The sequence below is a fragment of the Cololabis saira genome, chromosome 5, assembly GCF_033807715.1.
Source record: "Cololabis saira isolate AMF1-May2022 chromosome 5, fColSai1.1, whole genome shotgun sequence".
Classification (NCBI taxonomy): domain Eukaryota; kingdom Metazoa; phylum Chordata; class Actinopteri; order Beloniformes; family Belonidae; genus Cololabis; species Cololabis saira.
In genome coordinates, this window is record NC_084591.1 from 27511811 (window position 1) to 27528616 (window position 16806).

A 16806-nucleotide genomic window follows, 5' to 3' on the forward strand; every position below is an offset into this window, starting at 1 on the left:
GTGTCTGCAGCTCAGCATCTTCAGCTTGATCCACGACCATGATAAATGTGCAAAATCTTGATTTTTAGAAATCTAAATGTCATCTTTGAACTGATGCCACCTTTTTAGACAGTCTCCTCTTTCTTCTCGGTCATCTCCAGAGCGCTCCCAACTCCTTTCAGCATGATCTCTCCTTCTCCTGTTGCCATAGATCCGAGGTGTCATCTCAACATCATTTATATCAAAGGCTCAGTTGTGCAGCAAGTGCAACACTACTTAAGTGTTTATCTCTCCTTCTTCTATCCATCTGGCCCTGGATCTTGCATCCTCAACCTTTCCCCTTAATGCACTTCTCACTTAATTTTGATTGAAGATTTATTAATATATTTCTGATTCTGACAGGTGTCTTACAGCACTAATCAATGTCTTATACTAATTTAAATTTGAGTTATTTTATTTCTTTTTGCACCTTTTTCTTCCAGGTTTCCTTGATATTAGTCTGACTTTGAACTTAAAACACACCCATCTACCACAGTAGTCACCTATTGTTGGATGAAATTGGATTTCAAGCCTCAAATCTTTAATTAAATCGCAGTACTCGTCAAATCAATAACTCATTAACACTGTTTGCATTCCTGTTTCTATTTCGTGATGGTTGAAGTACAGGTGTGAGAGAGATACTTGTTTCGGAACAATTAAACTCGACATCTGACCAGAGGAGTGTGCGTGCAGGTAGGGTCTTGCAGAGCTACAGAACATGAAATTTCAACATGTCCAAAAGTCATTGAAAAGACATAATGACTCAGGAGGGAGCAAGAGGAAAAAAAAAAAAATGGGCAAAACACAAGGAAACTCGTGCTTCACTTGAAGTTGAAATAAACTTTGTAGCACACCTACGCTGCAACTGGCTGTCGTCTGGTTAAAATTGAACTTCACTTTAATTTCCCACATCTATGGCAACACCAAATACACGACAGCCTTTATCTGTAACTTACATGTCATGTTTAAAATCATTAAACGTTGAGAAGTTTTTCTTGGGAGTTGAAACACAGAGGTCAACATGCGCAGATCCCGAGAGCCTAGACTTGCCATACAATCTAGTGCCACAACTGTGGTTGTCATGGAGACTGTTTAACATTCAAGATTACCACAATAACAAAAAAAATTATAAAAAACATAATACATATATAATAAAACATCAATGACTCTGGAAAAAGATTTTTAATAACTTTTTACAAAATATACAAGTTCAATAACATTCCCTTCCAAAAAATGTCCCATCCTTTTATTTTATGTACACAGTTGTAAAAATGCTCCATAAAATAGACAATCCTGTCAAACAATATGAGGTGGATATCTACAATGGATATGTACAAAATAGTGAAATGCTGACAAACGGATTAACTCAGACGTTTGGCACATTTACAATTGGTATATAAAAACTGGGAAGAGGACATTCAAACCCCTCAATATAAAATAACTGCCATGTATTCTCTAAATGACTCCATCAATAAAAAAAAAACTGGTTTAACAAAAAAAGAAAAAACAAAAAAACACAAATCATTAAACAAACTTTATAACTGGGAAAAGACAACCTTGTAAAGAGTGGATTTACAGGACTGTCTGGGTAGTGTCTGACCAAGACTAAATGTTACGTGCTATTCATCATCTTTCGTTTCTTGAGGCGATCACGCCAGTCTGTAGGAAGGGCCTCAAAGTTGGCATTCTTTGAAGCTTTTCCTCTGTAAAATAAAACAAAAGTAACAATTAGTAAATAGGAGCGATAACAGAGGACTCAGGAGCAAAAATGTGTTAAGATGAAAAAAAAAAACAGCACATACGTCACGAGCTGCTGTTGCCTCCAGTCCTCGATGTTCTTCTTGTTGAGCTGATCCCTGTCTTCATCACTGGAGCTGCTTTTTTCCTCTTCATCCAACTCTTTCTGAATGCTCTGCCACTTCTTTACCAGTGACGGCATTTTGGTCTTACTTTTCTTTGACTACAGAAATGGGGGAGAAAAGAATGAAGTGGAAAAAAATACTTTCATGTATTTTCATGAAACGACTTGGAATAGTATTAAAAATAACTTTGGGTTCTTGTTTTGTTTTTGAGCATAGATTTGGGTTTCTCGCATTGTTGGTGAAGATTCCTGGTCAGTCATGCAAGTCATGGTAATTCTCAAAGCTTTAAAAAAAAAAAAAACCCCAAAAAAACAACATTTATGTCCATTATAGTTTCAAATGCAACTTATCGTAACCATGTCCCTTTACACCGATTTTTCAAGCTAACCCTTCACCTAATTGAGCCAATCATGCTAAAACCTTCCAATGTATTATTGAAAATAAATAAATAAATAGAACTCTGCAAAAAGTTCTGTCCATTTCATCAACTTATAACGTGATTAACGCAAATTAAAGCTCTTTATTCCTGACAAAATTTTGAATATACCATTGGAAGCTGTTACAACAAAAGCGAATTTGCAAACCTTGATAAAACATTGTCTACCTAAATCAGTAGATCGAAACATTACGCACCAAAAGAAGCGAATGGACCGATAGTGAAGCCTGTTTTATTGAGCCCATGTTTCTATAATATTCTTGTTAGTTTGGTTTTAGCAGTTATAAAAACTCCCTGTTATTCTTAGCAACCTGATGAATTGTGTTATCTTGTGATAAAAAGGGAATATTGTTTTCTTTAAGTAGTGGGTTATGGAAAATAGCTTATCTGTGTGGTCCAAAAATAAATAAATAAAATGCAAATAAAAAAAACACAAAGGACAAATAGATGCAGCACCAACCTTGTCTTTTTTTGGTTTCTTGGTCTTATCTACAAGTGGGGGTTTTGGTAGCGGTGGCTCCGGGGGGGGCTGAGATGGTGGCAGCGGTGGTTGGGGAGGCAGGGCCGGGGCCGGCGGTGCAGGGGGTTCACAGGGGATGAGAGGGGCGAGGACCGCTGGCATGCCCCAGTAGGCAGTGGCTGGCATTAGAGGTGCTGCAAACAAAGAGAAAACTTGTACATTTTAATTATTTTAATGTCGCAAATGATTTTAATTCATGTCATCACGTTAAAATTTTCATCCACATTGCAAGAGAGAGACAATAAATCACTGCATCATCCTCACCACTTCTTCAGTCATAATTTGAGATGTCTATCGTGAACCGTGCTAAAATGAAACAGTACGAAAACAACTATAGACCAACCAATGTCCACTAATGATGAGAAAGCTGCCAGTATTACTCTGATTACATTTGGGTGTTCACCTACCGCTTTCTGGTTCCCAGAGGAACTCCACTAAAAAGGAAGCTAAAATATAAAATGCATTAAAACTCTACAGACTGTTTTAGCAAAGTAGCTACAACTACCCTCTCTTGATTCTGTAGCTGAAAACAAAGTAATGTAAATATGTTTCCGTCCCAACCGTGTTATCTTTTTAAAAACTCTGTGAGCCAGTTGCCATAACTTTTTCAGAAACCTGACAATGACTATTATATGATCACAAGACGATTTACGAGGAAAAACCAACACCGGAGTCTCAGAGCACCATAGAAATGGTTATTTTGTACTTTTTAACAATCTCTTAATAACCTGCTAAGAACTTCGTCGCTTGCTCACATCAACAGCCGTCCTGTGCATGTATTAATTCTTTATTTATTGTGAGCTTTTCGAATAGTGGAAACAGCTCAAATAATAGCATTGGTTCATATGAACACACATGTGTAAAGAATAGTGAGCAATGCGGTGATAGCAGGTCACAGGTCGGTATAATAAAAACAAGTGAAGACAGTGAAAGAACAGAGAATGGCAAGCGTGTCTGAGATTATGGAAGTAAAGGCTGAATTACAGTTCTGCGTTAAATCAACGCAGAGGATACGCGGCTACGCGGGAGGCTCCGTAGCCTACACTGTAGCCTGACGTGCACCTCCCAAAAAAATTTAACTACGCGTCGAGGCGAAGCAGACCCAACGCAGACCGAGAGTGCTGTGATTGGTTTGCTTGGTAGCAACGCATTTCCGGTTCCGGTGTGGGAAGCAGTAGTTAACTTTCAGCTCTCTTTTCTTCGTGTGTGTGTGTGATTTTTTTTTTTTTATTGTTTTGGTTTTTTGCACAATCGTTGTCCTTTTCTCTTTGATTCACTGTGACCGGAAAAGCCGGAAGATAAACAAAGTATCAACTAGCGCTCTGGGGGGGGTACTGCACCGTGGCGAAATGGAGTGACTGAGAAGTCCGAAGGGTTCACGACGGCGTCACGGCAACGGCGTAGGCTCTGCGTTGGTTTAACGCAGAACCTTAAATCAGGCTTAATTCTGAAAGTATGTGGGCATTGTGGTATTTTTCAGTGTTGTGATCTTCATTACATTCTTGTCCCACTGTAATAACAACCCCAGCTCATAAGCCAAAAAAAGCATTACAATGGTTGTTTTGTAAATGTCTGTTTTTCTCTAAATTATATAGAGTAGTATCAATTTGAGCAATAAGAAATATATTTAAATCAATACAAAATTTCTTGTCAAGATGACTACTCGTTGTGAAAGTATTATGATATAAAGCCCACAATTCATAAATAATTTAATTTAGGAAAAACAGACTCCCCTTAGATGTAGAAACTGTAGTGTTTTTACCTGACGTAGCAGCTGCTTGGGTGTAAAGAATGGGACTGCTGCCAATAGTGATGTTTTTATGGACTTGACCAGCTTTACGCTTTTGACCCCTCCCCAAAGGGCTCGACTCCATAAGCTGTTGAAAAAAATAAACTTGACTGTGTAGCATTGCATATATAGAAGAAGTAAAATGTATACAAATTCAGTCTCACACACTCACACCTACCTTTATTCCCATGGAGCCAGGAGGTAAAGGAGGCCTCCCACTGCCGTCTTCCTCTGTTCCAGGGGCTGGAGGCTCGTCGTCATTATCATCATCCATCTCCATCTCCACCTCCATGATCTCCCCATCGCTGTCAGGAGGGGGAGGAGGTGGAGGAGGTGACCCTGGGGGCGGTGGGGGAGGTGGAGGGGGGCTATCAGGAAGTGGTGGTTGGGATGGAGACCAGAAGGAGGACGCACCGGGCTGAGGAGGTTGTGGTGGCACAGCAGGACTACGTGCAGAAGATTCTGTATATATTTTTAAAGAAAAAAAGGGAAATAATAAAAAAAAAAAAAAAACACACAAAACAGGGGGGGAATGAGGACACAGTGTAATAAATGCAGCATTGCAAAATTCATACCTTCAAAAAGATACGCACATACATGTGATGTGAGAACATCACATGAGGGGGCGACACAATGGGTTAGCAGACCTGAGTAATTTCGGTCTCGCCTCAAAAATTGAAGTGAAGAAGAGTTAAAGACGAGTTCACCGATCAAAAACAAGGAGAGAGTTAGTGGATATTTTACAGTGAATGTGATTATTTACTTGTACAGGAGTTGGTGGATTTTGTTTTGTTGCGGCTGCGTAGCGGAGTTATGAAGACTGCCATGAACATGACTACGTACAAATGTCAACCATCGGGGTCCCTGAATCTCAATAGCTTGTTAGATGACCATTAAGAAAACAGTCAACAACCACACAAATGCTTTGGGAATGTCAATCCGTGGCATTTGACTGAGATTTCTCAATTAATTTGTCTTGGAATTTTTTTTAAACGCACATCCTTTCCATTGATATATACTGTGTTCCTGCTTTACTTGTGACCCAGCGCCTCTTGTGGTCAGATCAGCTTCATACTTCCACTTACAGCCACAACTAAATCTGCCAACTCTTTGTTTTTTCTTTTAAAGAAAGTATACCACCCCTTTTGTATACAACCCCCCGCTCTCCTTGTTTTTCTGAGAGCCATATTGATTGGTAAACTCTTCTCATCACTACTTCTCTTCAGTTCAGACCCCCTCACGTGATGTTTTGTGGTTCTTGGGTTGCCTGTATTATTTTTTCCTAAATTATGGTCAAAGGTCTTAGCAGTCACCAACTGACCTGTAACTTCACCAGTTGATCCCGATGTCGTCTTGGCATCCCCTTGACTCGGAGTTTGTGTCTCGGTACCTGGTTCCTTTGGAAGTTCTTCCTCCTTGTCCTCCTCGGTTGGAAATTCCCACTGGGAGGCACCAGTCCGGTCCCTCACATAGAAATACCGCCTGTGCTCTCTGTGGGACAACAGAGATAGAAAGCAACAGTCTCAACCATTGTCTTTGACTTGCGTAGTAGCATGACACCCTGGGACTGTGGGGCAAGAGACTTGATGTAATGTCCACAATAAGGAGTAAAAATGTTGGTATGGACAGCAGTTTCAGCTATCCAGAACGAAGGCCTAATTAGTGTGGTTATGGGTGTGGATAGGGAACCCACCTTGCTCTCAAGAATAAATAACGCAAAACAAATCATCTCTAGGTCCTGAAAGTACCTTTCAGCAGCTCACATCATGGTTGTCACATTTGTTCTGTTTTAGACAACCATTTCCTCCAAGAAACAGGAAGACACCATGGAGGAAACACCATCGGCATCATCATCAATAATCACAGTTCAGAATACATCACGCAATCAATTCACTTAACATCAGAAAGAAAGAAAGAAAGAAAGAAAAAAGTAAAAACAGAAGACATATAATATAAGATTTGGTCTGACCTGCTGGATTCCGGGCATTGCTCCATCTTCACCTTTTATTTGATGGGCGACACTCGTTGCTTCCATGACATCGCTCTGTCTGCTTTGCATTCTGGGAGTTGTAGTCCTGAAAAGTGCAAAGCTTTCCCTCCAAACCAACCCTCCTAGCATACAACTCATCCCAAATTTCCCTCATAATCAACCCGTGCTCAAGTCTACATATGCCCTTAGAACAAGGGTCGCGAGAGTCAGTTACAGGGACATGGAGTCCTTTTGTTGCTCGTATGTTTACAGGAAGCAGGCTGGCTCACAGTGAAAACTCCCTTATTTTTATGTGCAAGGACTGCATCACAGAAACCTGAAGAGTCTGTTTCTGGTAAGTATTTAGATCCGCTCGGACAGGTTAAGGTTCTCCCCAAGTCATGTTATAAAGTCTGTACCCCCGGCACTGAGGTGGGGTTGTAGTCACACCGAAAGATTTATTGGGGGGGCGAGGGAGGTTATAGTAGTGAAAGGTAAGGAACGCGTACCTGTCCCAGTGGCAGGACCAGCCTTTAGGGGTGGCGTTAAGTTCGTAATATTTTATGTGTTCGGCAGCTTCCTGCAGCCGGCGACGAAGATAGACCCCATTCAGTGCACCCTCCCTCCAGTCAGCAATCCGTGTCTATAAAAAGAAAAAGCAAAATGAAAAAGGAGAGATTAGATGAATTCCAAAAAGAGAAGAAGGATAAAGAGACAGAAGAGGTGAAAGATAGATGGATACGAGGAAAGAATAATTAAATTTCCAGGGTGACAATTTATGATGGATTATTATACGCATTTAAATATTAAGTACCACTGTAAGGCAGCACAAAATTGTTGGAAGAAAAATGAAATGTTAAATATTTTAGAAGTTGTACAAGGACAACTGCAACTGAGAAGTAGAAAATTAACCTTTTCCCACCTCAGTTTGCAGCAGAAGCAAATGAAAGTTTGAAATCGTCTTCTTGTTTATTCCCAGGAATTCCATCTTGCTGGTGACGGTGTTAGCCAGTTCTCCAATCTGAAACTTAATTATTCAGCATGAAGAGAAAAGATGTGTTAAAACATTGTAACAATTACTGAAAACCACCTGGCCAAAAAGCTCACCACTTGGAATAAATAGACAAGAGCCTCCTATTGGAAAATGACTGCAGTGGTCATACTGTTTCAGCTAACAAGTCATTTCACCTTCACCATTTCATCAGTTCCTCATTCCTTAAACGCCCTGCTCAAGGAATCTTTAAAGAAGAAATGTCAAAGAATAAAAAACAATGAATGATTCTTTGACATTTCTTCCTAAAACGCCTGGTAAAATCGAACTGATTAAATTGACCAGGAGAACTCCAAGCAATGTTTAATGGTGGAAATAACAGCATTTCCCACATGCACAACGTGAGAAAAAACATTTTGAGAGTGAAATGATATGTAGATATAAGAAAACCATTTATCGGTGAGGTCAGCTCTTCACAGAGATAAATGTGACACTGACCAATCTAATAATAGGAGCAATGCCATGGCAACATATGCCACAATCAAAACATGGAAGTGGATTAAAAAAATTTGTATTGGGAGGGATTTATTAATTACGTTGTATTTATTTATTTATTTATTTATTTTCTTTTGCCTTTGTAGTGCAGTCAGTAAGACGGACATATGATGAGCTCACCTTCAGCTCAGGTGTCTCCACCTCCTCTTTGACAGCAGGTTTGGTAACCAAATTGTCATCAGAACTGTTTGAGTCCTTGTTTTCTCCTTCCACAACACCTTCTATGTCTTTAGGTAGACCTACAGGACAAGAATGGCATTTAATGCTGCAGAAATGTATCACACTGAACACGACTATCATTCCAACCACTCCTATCAAGCATGTGTAAATATCTGAACTCACTAATGTCTGTGCTGTCCTGCTGGTCTGAGCCTCCACTGTTACAGTCAGGGCTGGCAGCAGATGGGAAGACAGCCTTCCACCGGTTCTTCTTCACTAGGAGACCACGAGATCCTGTGGCTTCTTGGCTGGCCTCAGAACATGGACTGGAACCACCTGCACTTCCATCACCCTCTTCCAGGGCCCTGAGCTCTGCCTAAGAATCAGATGTCAAAATTTGGTTACAGCACGCTCACTCGGACCAAACTTCCCAGAAATGTTTAAACAGCGGCACTAAATCCTTTTGAGACACAGCAACTGCAACACATTGGAAACATTCTGTTATATCGATATACAGTACTTTTACGTTGATGTTTCTCAAGGATTTCACAAAAGCACTTTCTCATTTCAAGATCTTCAGCGTCAGACGTTTTGCTATTTGGACTACACGACTTATCTTGTAATATGGAGTTCTTTGAAGTTTTGCTGTTAACGGGAGCGCTCTAAGGTCAGAAATGATTTGGATTTGTCACAATGACTTGGGATTACATGGGGTTTTTCACTGAAAAATGATTTATGATGGCAGAACAAGAAAGGTAAGACTGAATTCAAAATTGGGCTGTAGGAAGTGATTTATTTTAAAAATGTTTTGCTCTTTGACAGCTGGCTGAGCGCGTTTTTTCTGCAGAGTGGTGATCCTTACACTGTTGCAGTCTGTTGTATAACAGGCCAGTGTTTGTAGCCATGCAGCAGGTGGTGGCTAATGCGGGTTTTCTGTGGCACAACGGGGTGTTGGACTGTCTTGTTTAGGCTCAGTCTTTATCGGGCTAAAGCTGAGATGTTTTCTGTTTGTCTGCCATGCTGCATGTCGTCTACTGCTTTATATGACCTTGAGTGATCCGTTTGTTATCTGCCCCAATACTGGAGGCTTTTGTTAGGAAGATGTTAAACAATATACCAGTTGAAGGGATCCCATCTGAACATAAAGCTGACACATTCATGTGTAGTCATACTAATCAAAAAAAGAGCATGTCTGAAAAGGGATTAAAATCCACTCAAAGTAATTCCTGCTAATGATCAAGGTTTCCGACTTAACAGCATTAAATCCTCACCTTCTTTCTCTCCAGAGCGAGTTCCAGCTCCATCGTATCCTCCTCTGTCTCCTCATCAGCGTCTGCATTTTCTCCTGACTGCTTCTTGTTGCAAAGATCCTTCTGGGTATTGAGGCCTAAGTCTGAGTCCACAAGTGGTGTGGCGGGAGATCCAGGAGGCTGGACACCTTCTCCATCAGAATCTAAACTGTTCTCAGTTTCATCTAAATCCTTCAGCAGTCTTTTTCGCCACTTTTCCTCAGCCTCTTTCACTTCAGAGGGGATGAGCGGAGCGAGGAGGGACGCAGCCACACCCCGACTCTCTTCTTCTTCATTTGTAAGGCCTACAACACTCTCCATTACCTCCTGTTAGGCAAACAAAGTACCCAAAAATATTAAATACATACATTAACATTTTTATTTAACAACACTAGGGGTGTAACAATATATCGTGCCACGAAATTTCGCGATACAAAAACGTCACGATACGTGTCGTGGAGGTGATAAACTGTATCGCGATATTGGGTTATTAATATTAATCTATTGTGTTGACTAGAAACGCGCATCCGACCGCAGCCGCGCGGACCGAAATCTTACTCCGCTCAGAAGAAAGTAGTCCCGTTTTGCGGTCCTGTTTTGAGCTCTGAACCTTTACTTATTTAAGTCTGGTGTAGAGTTAAGCCTTACCTTAATAAATTAAACCTTTTTCGGGTCGTGAGTAGGATAAACACGGGAAAACTTCTGCGTGAGTTTGCGTGTACTTCAATGTCCGCTCAACAGCGTAGGATTTCAGAATATCAACACAACACCTAGTGCTGTATCACTCCGCCCAATCTAAAACATACCAACAACTGATAAACTGACTACTGTAATTATAGTCCCTGATTTACAGAATATAAAGAATATATTTATAAAATAATGAACCCTGAATTAACAAAATAACCTTCTTAACAAAAATAAATCTCCTCTTACACTTATAAGGTGAGCATGAATCAATCTTTTTTATGATGTAAAATTGTATGTATTTATTTACTTGTATTTATTTATTCAATTTTAGTTGTTCAATTTCTGGAAAATAAAAAAGTCAAATCATACATGAGAGAAACTATTCAGTTTGTGGCTAAATATTTGTACTTGTATGAAACTGAAGATCATAATGCAAACCTGACATTTACTTTTAGTTCAGTTTGTGGAAAATGGTTGGCCTGGCTTTCTCTTTAAAACTTAAACAGTTATAAAGCATTACAAACTGTAACATTAGGGCAAATGCACAGCATTGTTTTGTATTTTGTGTCTTTCAAATAAAAGACAATTTTTTCCAGTCATATGTTCCTCTATCAAGGTTGTTAAAAAATACAGCTATAATATCGTATCGTATCGTTATCGTGACCTCAATATCGTGTATCGTACCGTATCGTGAGATTAGAGTATCGTTACACCCCTAAACAACACAGAAACAAGATGACTCACGCTGACGTGAAACTTAATGGAACTTACCTTTGTTTTGGCCTCTTTTGCTACTGCTGCTACTGGTGGCGCTGCAGCAGGGGCAGGATTTTCCTCTGGGTAAAAACCTGCCTGGGCTGTGACGTTGCCATTGCCGTTGCCATTGACACTGACACTAGTATTAGTACTAGTACTAGAAAGAATATAATACAAAACATCAATGATAACAGAATTTCTGCATTAGAAGTAACCGAATCAAAAATATGAATGTGATATTAATTACGCTTTTAAGACAGAACTATTATTCACCAACATGTCATAATACGCAGAATTGATTTGTCCTACCTGTTGGTATACTGTGTGAGGCTTTGCACCTGATCAGCCAAGTAGTGTGGCAGCTCCCAAGAAACCTCATTGCTCACTGTGTTCCAGTAGTAATAACATCCAGAGTTTTCATCCCATACTTCTTGCCAGTCTCCCATTTCTACACCCACTGTAATAGAAATACAAACAATTCGAGATGTTTTAGCAGACTTTCCATGACATCTTCATCACAACATCTATTTTTAAGAGAGGTTATCAATAAAGTTTAAATGCAGACAAAAATGATTCCACTGTGCTACACATTTAATTAACCTAATTCAAAAGTTATTTAGCAGTAATCTAGCAGTCAATACTTAACGTTGTTTTTTCCTGAAAAGAAATTAATGTTTTAATACTTTTGCTCCAAGAAGAAGAAGAAAAGAAAAAATCAATTTAAAGCATTAGGTATATCTTTAAACAGCAAAAAATATCTACCTCCAGCAAGTGAATCCTGAGTGTTGTACTCAAAGTCAGTGGCAGCAGTCGGCTGTGTCTGAGCTTCAGGTTTAGGTGGCGTGGGATTAGGAGGGGCATTAATTTCTGCATCCTCTGTACTTGGCTGAGTTGTGATTGCATCGATTTCCTAGAGCACAAAGTATAATAACATGAACTTATATTGATTAAAGACAGGTTTTCAGTAAAAAATAAAAGGTTTATTTTCTTCTGGGTTTTAGAAAACTCACTTTTGTGATGAAAAACAATATCCAAGTTTGAAAAAGACTGAATAAATCTGTCAAAAAGTTAAAATCGTCATGCCCCTTTACGAGTCCAAGGTCAAGATAAAAGATATACCGTTTCCTTTGAGTTCCCACTGACATATTGACCTCAGATTATTTCATACAATTCCTCATCTGTCACTCATAATGTTCTGTTGTTTTGATTAGGTAACGGTGCATATTTGAGTTATATTTCTGGAAGCCACACAAAACCCGAGACCTCCTTGATTCTAATTTCAATCACAGAACTGAGACAGCAAATCCCGCTCAGTTCATAAATGCTATAAATAAATATATAAATAAAATAAAATTGAATTGGTGTGGCCTCAGTCATTCAGATGATGGTAACGTCCGAAAGGCCCAAAACACAGCAACTTGACTTCAGTTTTTTTTTTTTTTTTGACATTTCACCTGAGATCCTGAAAACTTCATATTGAAGTGTTTGAACTGAGAAAAATTTTCAGATGGAAGGTGAAATACCTTCAAGAAAAATAAAGAGAAACTGAAGTTCATGTGCTGTGATTCGAGCCTTGGAGAATTCAATTAAAAAAGTTAAAATGACAAATAATACATATACAGTTACTGAAATATAAACATGTAAATCACATATACAGACTTAAACAACCACATTAGTATTACAAATATACTCACAGCCATAAAATTAGCCAGTGTACTATCGATGTCAGTCGACTGGTTGGGTTGAGAATTTGAGGCTAAACCACAAGAGTCTTCAGCATCTTCGTCATCGCTGTCCTCGTAGGCTCCAAGCAAGGACAAACCCTCTACATAGGAAAATAGAGCCGCTTTATTCAAGCAAAGGAAATCACTACACTAGAAAGAAAATTTTGTAAGACACGCTTAACTCACCAGTGGCCTTTACTGGTGGTGGCTTCATGTCTGTGCGCTTTATCAATGCGTGTCCATCACCATCCTGTTCATCTACATAGAAGCAGTTAAAAAAGAAAAGGGGTTTAACATTAAAATACAGCACTTCTTTCTGTAATCTATCATAATCAATGACATTAAAATTGCCTTCAAAAGACATTGAAACAATTGAAATCACCCAACTGGGCAGGTTCACACCCAGCTGAGAGAATATCACTATTATAACTATTTTCAGGGTCTGAAATAAACAAACAAATGAACGGTGCTGAAATAGTGCCTAGAACAGTTCCCGAAACCTTTATGTGTTGATGAGGGAGTTGGACCACGAGATGTCATAAAATGTCAGCATATGCCAATAAAAGGTAGGTAAAAATACTAAAATACATCTTAAAAAATCTGAGCCATTTAGTTGGTGCTTTAAAGGAGTGTTGCACAGCTTTTGACAGGGTTTATAACTCTGTAAATCAAAGTGTTTAGTACTTGGACCAACGCAAACAGACTTTCCAAGCCTGATTTTAACAGAATATGAAACTGAAATAAATAAGCACCACACTGTTATCAGGTGTCTGACGTAGGGCTGGGCGATTATACGATCTCGATTTGTGATCGCGATCAAATTAAGCTCGATCACGGTGATCAGCTGTGGGTCTACTTTCTCGATCACGTGCAAAACATGCTGCAGCAAAGTGCACGACAACCAATCACAACCCGCTTTCCTGGCACCGCGCTGTCTGCATTAATTGATCATGCATGACATGTCGCGGCAAGTTGCATGACCATAGGCAGTAAAGTAGTCACATCTGCCTCCCCTGCACTGGTGGGAGCAAGCGTGACCAGAGAGAATAAAACTACAAGACAACAACCGCAGGCTAGCGTTAGCTTAGCTTCGAGCCGACCGGGACTCACGGTTAGCGGTTATTTATTTATTTATTTCGCCGGACAACTTCTTCCGAGCGTACAGGAGGAGGGTGTGATGGATTCACAAAATGCCCTTCGTGATGGATGTATTGTGTATTCGAACCGCACTCATTAAAGTTGTGATTCGCTCTGCTTGTACCACAAATTACTCTGATCACCGCCGACTTCAGAAACTCCGCGGCCCCGACATGGGTGTGTGTGTGCGTGCGTGCGTGTGTGCGCGCTCAGCGGAGTGAATGTGTCGGAGCGCGGAGGCAACAAGCAGAGCTCAGCATGATGACGCCGTAGGCTCTGCGTTGTTGTAACGCGGGACCATAAATCAGCCTTAAGTCCCTTTAGGCTAATACTGTGAGAAATAACCTCTCATAACAGCGGTACTACAGTTAATAAATGTAATAAAACTGCCGTTTCTGCTGGCTACTGAGTCCCGTAAGTGGCGAGTGAGTTTTAACTCCTTAATTACTAACCAGCGTCAGAGTCACGCACAGTACACAAACAGTGATGTTAGAGAGCCACCTGTTGGTCAATTTAAGCAACCGCATCGCCAGCTGCTTGACAGTGGCTCAAATCATATTAGTTTACTGTTTTTGTTTTTAATAATGTCATTGCAATTTTATCTATGCAATTGTGAAAAAAATGGCAAAATAAATGAAAAACTGTGAACAACCGCATTCCGTAGGCTATTCAGTACTCAGTATTCAGCCAAGTCTTTAAATTTTATTCCGCTTCAGTTTCGGCCTCAAATTTTCATTTTGGTGCATCCCTAGTTTTTTCGGTTGGTACCACTGGTAGCATTCTGGATTCTTGTTAAAACATGCTATTTGCTTTATTTGTTAATAAAAAAAAAACTAATCTCTGGTTTCTTTCTATTTTATTCCAGAAGGGAGGGGGGGATCTTCTGATTTAAAAAAATCGTGATTAAAAATCGAGATCGTTCAATATGGGAAAAAAAATCGTGATCACTTTTTTTGCCATATCGCCCAGCCCTAGTCTGACGGTTTTCAAAACACGAGGCCGTTCAAATTTTATCGACTAAATTAATTAGAAAATTTGTATTGTGGAAAATTGTTGCACGTTTTTACAGAAAAGTATTAGGGCCAGGTAGGAGAAAAATAAAAATAATATTTTAGAGGAGGAAGATTTTTTTTTCATTATGTACTTCGAGAAAAAAGTCGAAATGTTGAGAAAAAAGGCGAAATTTCGACTTTATTCTTGAAATTGTATTTCAACATTAATCTCGAAATTTAGACTTTTTTTTCCTCGAAGTGCACAATAAAAAAGAAATCTTCCCCTCTCAAATATGTTTTCTCCTGCATGGCCCTAATAATACTAATATAATACTCCTCCGTACGTTTAAACCTAGTTTAAATGTTAGGGTTTTTAATGAGCCTTTGTGTCGCCTCAACCCCGACCCGCTATTCACCTGCGCAGTTAAGGCTGATTTATGGCTCTGCGTCGATTTAACGCGGACCATAAATCAGGCTTTATGTTTCTCCTAAAAAACGAAACAAAAAACACAAATATAAAAAAAAACAAAAAAAAAACATCTATCAAAGATATCTTTATCGGTGATGGAGGTCATTTAAGGTTTAGACTGTAGTGTTTTGACATGAAGCACTTCGGGCAGGCCAACAATAACCACCATAACCACCTTTAGCCGACAGCTAAAGGCTCATTTATGGTTCCACGTTACACCAACGCAGAGGTTACGGCGTACGGTGCGCGACGCCGCATAGCCTACGCCGTCGTTTTAACGCGGACCATAATTCAGGCTTAACGGCCGACTATTTGAAATGAACCGTTTCGACAGGTTAAGAATAGCCGGTAATGAGTGAGTGAGTGTAGGGAACCACGGGAAAACTCCCTCTGCTCTTAAATAACCCGTTAATTTAGTAATTAATGTATTTATTTAATGTTTTTAAGAGGTCGGGCCCTGTTTTTCACGGCTCAACCACCGAGCATCAAGCCGGTGTTCTGTCGATTTCTGCTGCTTTGTCGAAAAATGCTCCCCAATGGTTTTCTACCTCTGTAGAGCTACAATTTTAGAATGTGTTCTTAATGACCTGCCTGGCTAAATAAAGGCTAATGACTGAATTAATATCAAATAAAGCGATAGAATTGTTTTTTTTTCCTCTTTATCGTATAATGTTCACAAAGTGTAATGCAATTCATGTCATGGGTAATGTATTTCTAAAGGATCAATTACTCAACATCCCATATTAATCAATTTTACGTCGAGCAAGAAATGATGGGCGTGGCAATCGTCTGCACGCATGCGTAGAACCTGAAAGGAGCATTTCTCGGCGGGTAGCAGGGATCGGCGGAACACCGGGCCTCGGCTAGGCTAGGCTGCTGCGTTTCTATGACTACCGTCGGATCCGGACGGCGCGTCGTCCCGCTCCCCGGCGTGGCCGCTGCGCGTCCCGGGCGGGGACAGCTGCAGGATGGTCCTGCGGGCCGCGGCTCCGCCGGCGAGGCGGCTCTTCTTCCCCATGGCCGTGTGTGTGTGTGTCTGCTGCTGCTGCTGCACGGAGGGACAAAGGGAGGAGCATCCGCCTGGAGACAGTTTCCGGGTCGCGGGGTCGTTTTTGTTTGTTTTTTCCTTCAACACAACATATTTTTGATTTATTTTATTTTTGTACATGTAAAAAACAACACTTCAAGAGAAGTTTAGGAAAACAAAACAACAAAACAAAAAAGTCAACAACAAAACAAAATTCATTCCACATGTGGAAAAAAGAGTAGGAAGAACTATAAACTTATTTAATCCTACCCCCATTCACTAATCATTTAACCCGTATTTATAAATACTCACACACTGTACTCACACTGCTAAATAACATTATTATTATTATTATTATTATTATTATTATTATTATTATTATTATTATTATTATTATTATTATTATTATTTACTGTAATTATACTC

At 39.8% G+C, this 16806-nt stretch overlaps 1 protein-coding gene across 1 annotated transcript; it reads right to left on the bottom strand.

The window, feature by feature from the left end:
• Positions 1-1185: 1185 nt before the first annotated feature.
• Positions 1186-16424, bottom strand: fnbp4 (formin binding protein 4). The gene is made up of 17 exons (XM_061721423.1): positions 16248-16424; positions 12942-13013; positions 12726-12856; positions 11794-11941; positions 11341-11488; positions 11047-11188; positions 9571-9915; positions 8483-8675; positions 8261-8379; positions 7517-7621; positions 7104-7237; positions 5947-6116; positions 4804-5087; positions 4599-4713; positions 2777-2970; positions 1821-1978; positions 1186-1721 (listed from the first exon to the last, which is right to left on the bottom strand). The coding sequence occupies exons 1-17, from the start codon at positions 16369-16371 to the stop codon at positions 1631-1633; spliced, it is 2673 nt and encodes an 890-aa protein (XP_061577407.1). The 5' UTR covers positions 16372-16424; the 3' UTR covers positions 1186-1630.
• Between the last annotated feature and the right edge of the window lie 382 nt (positions 16425-16806).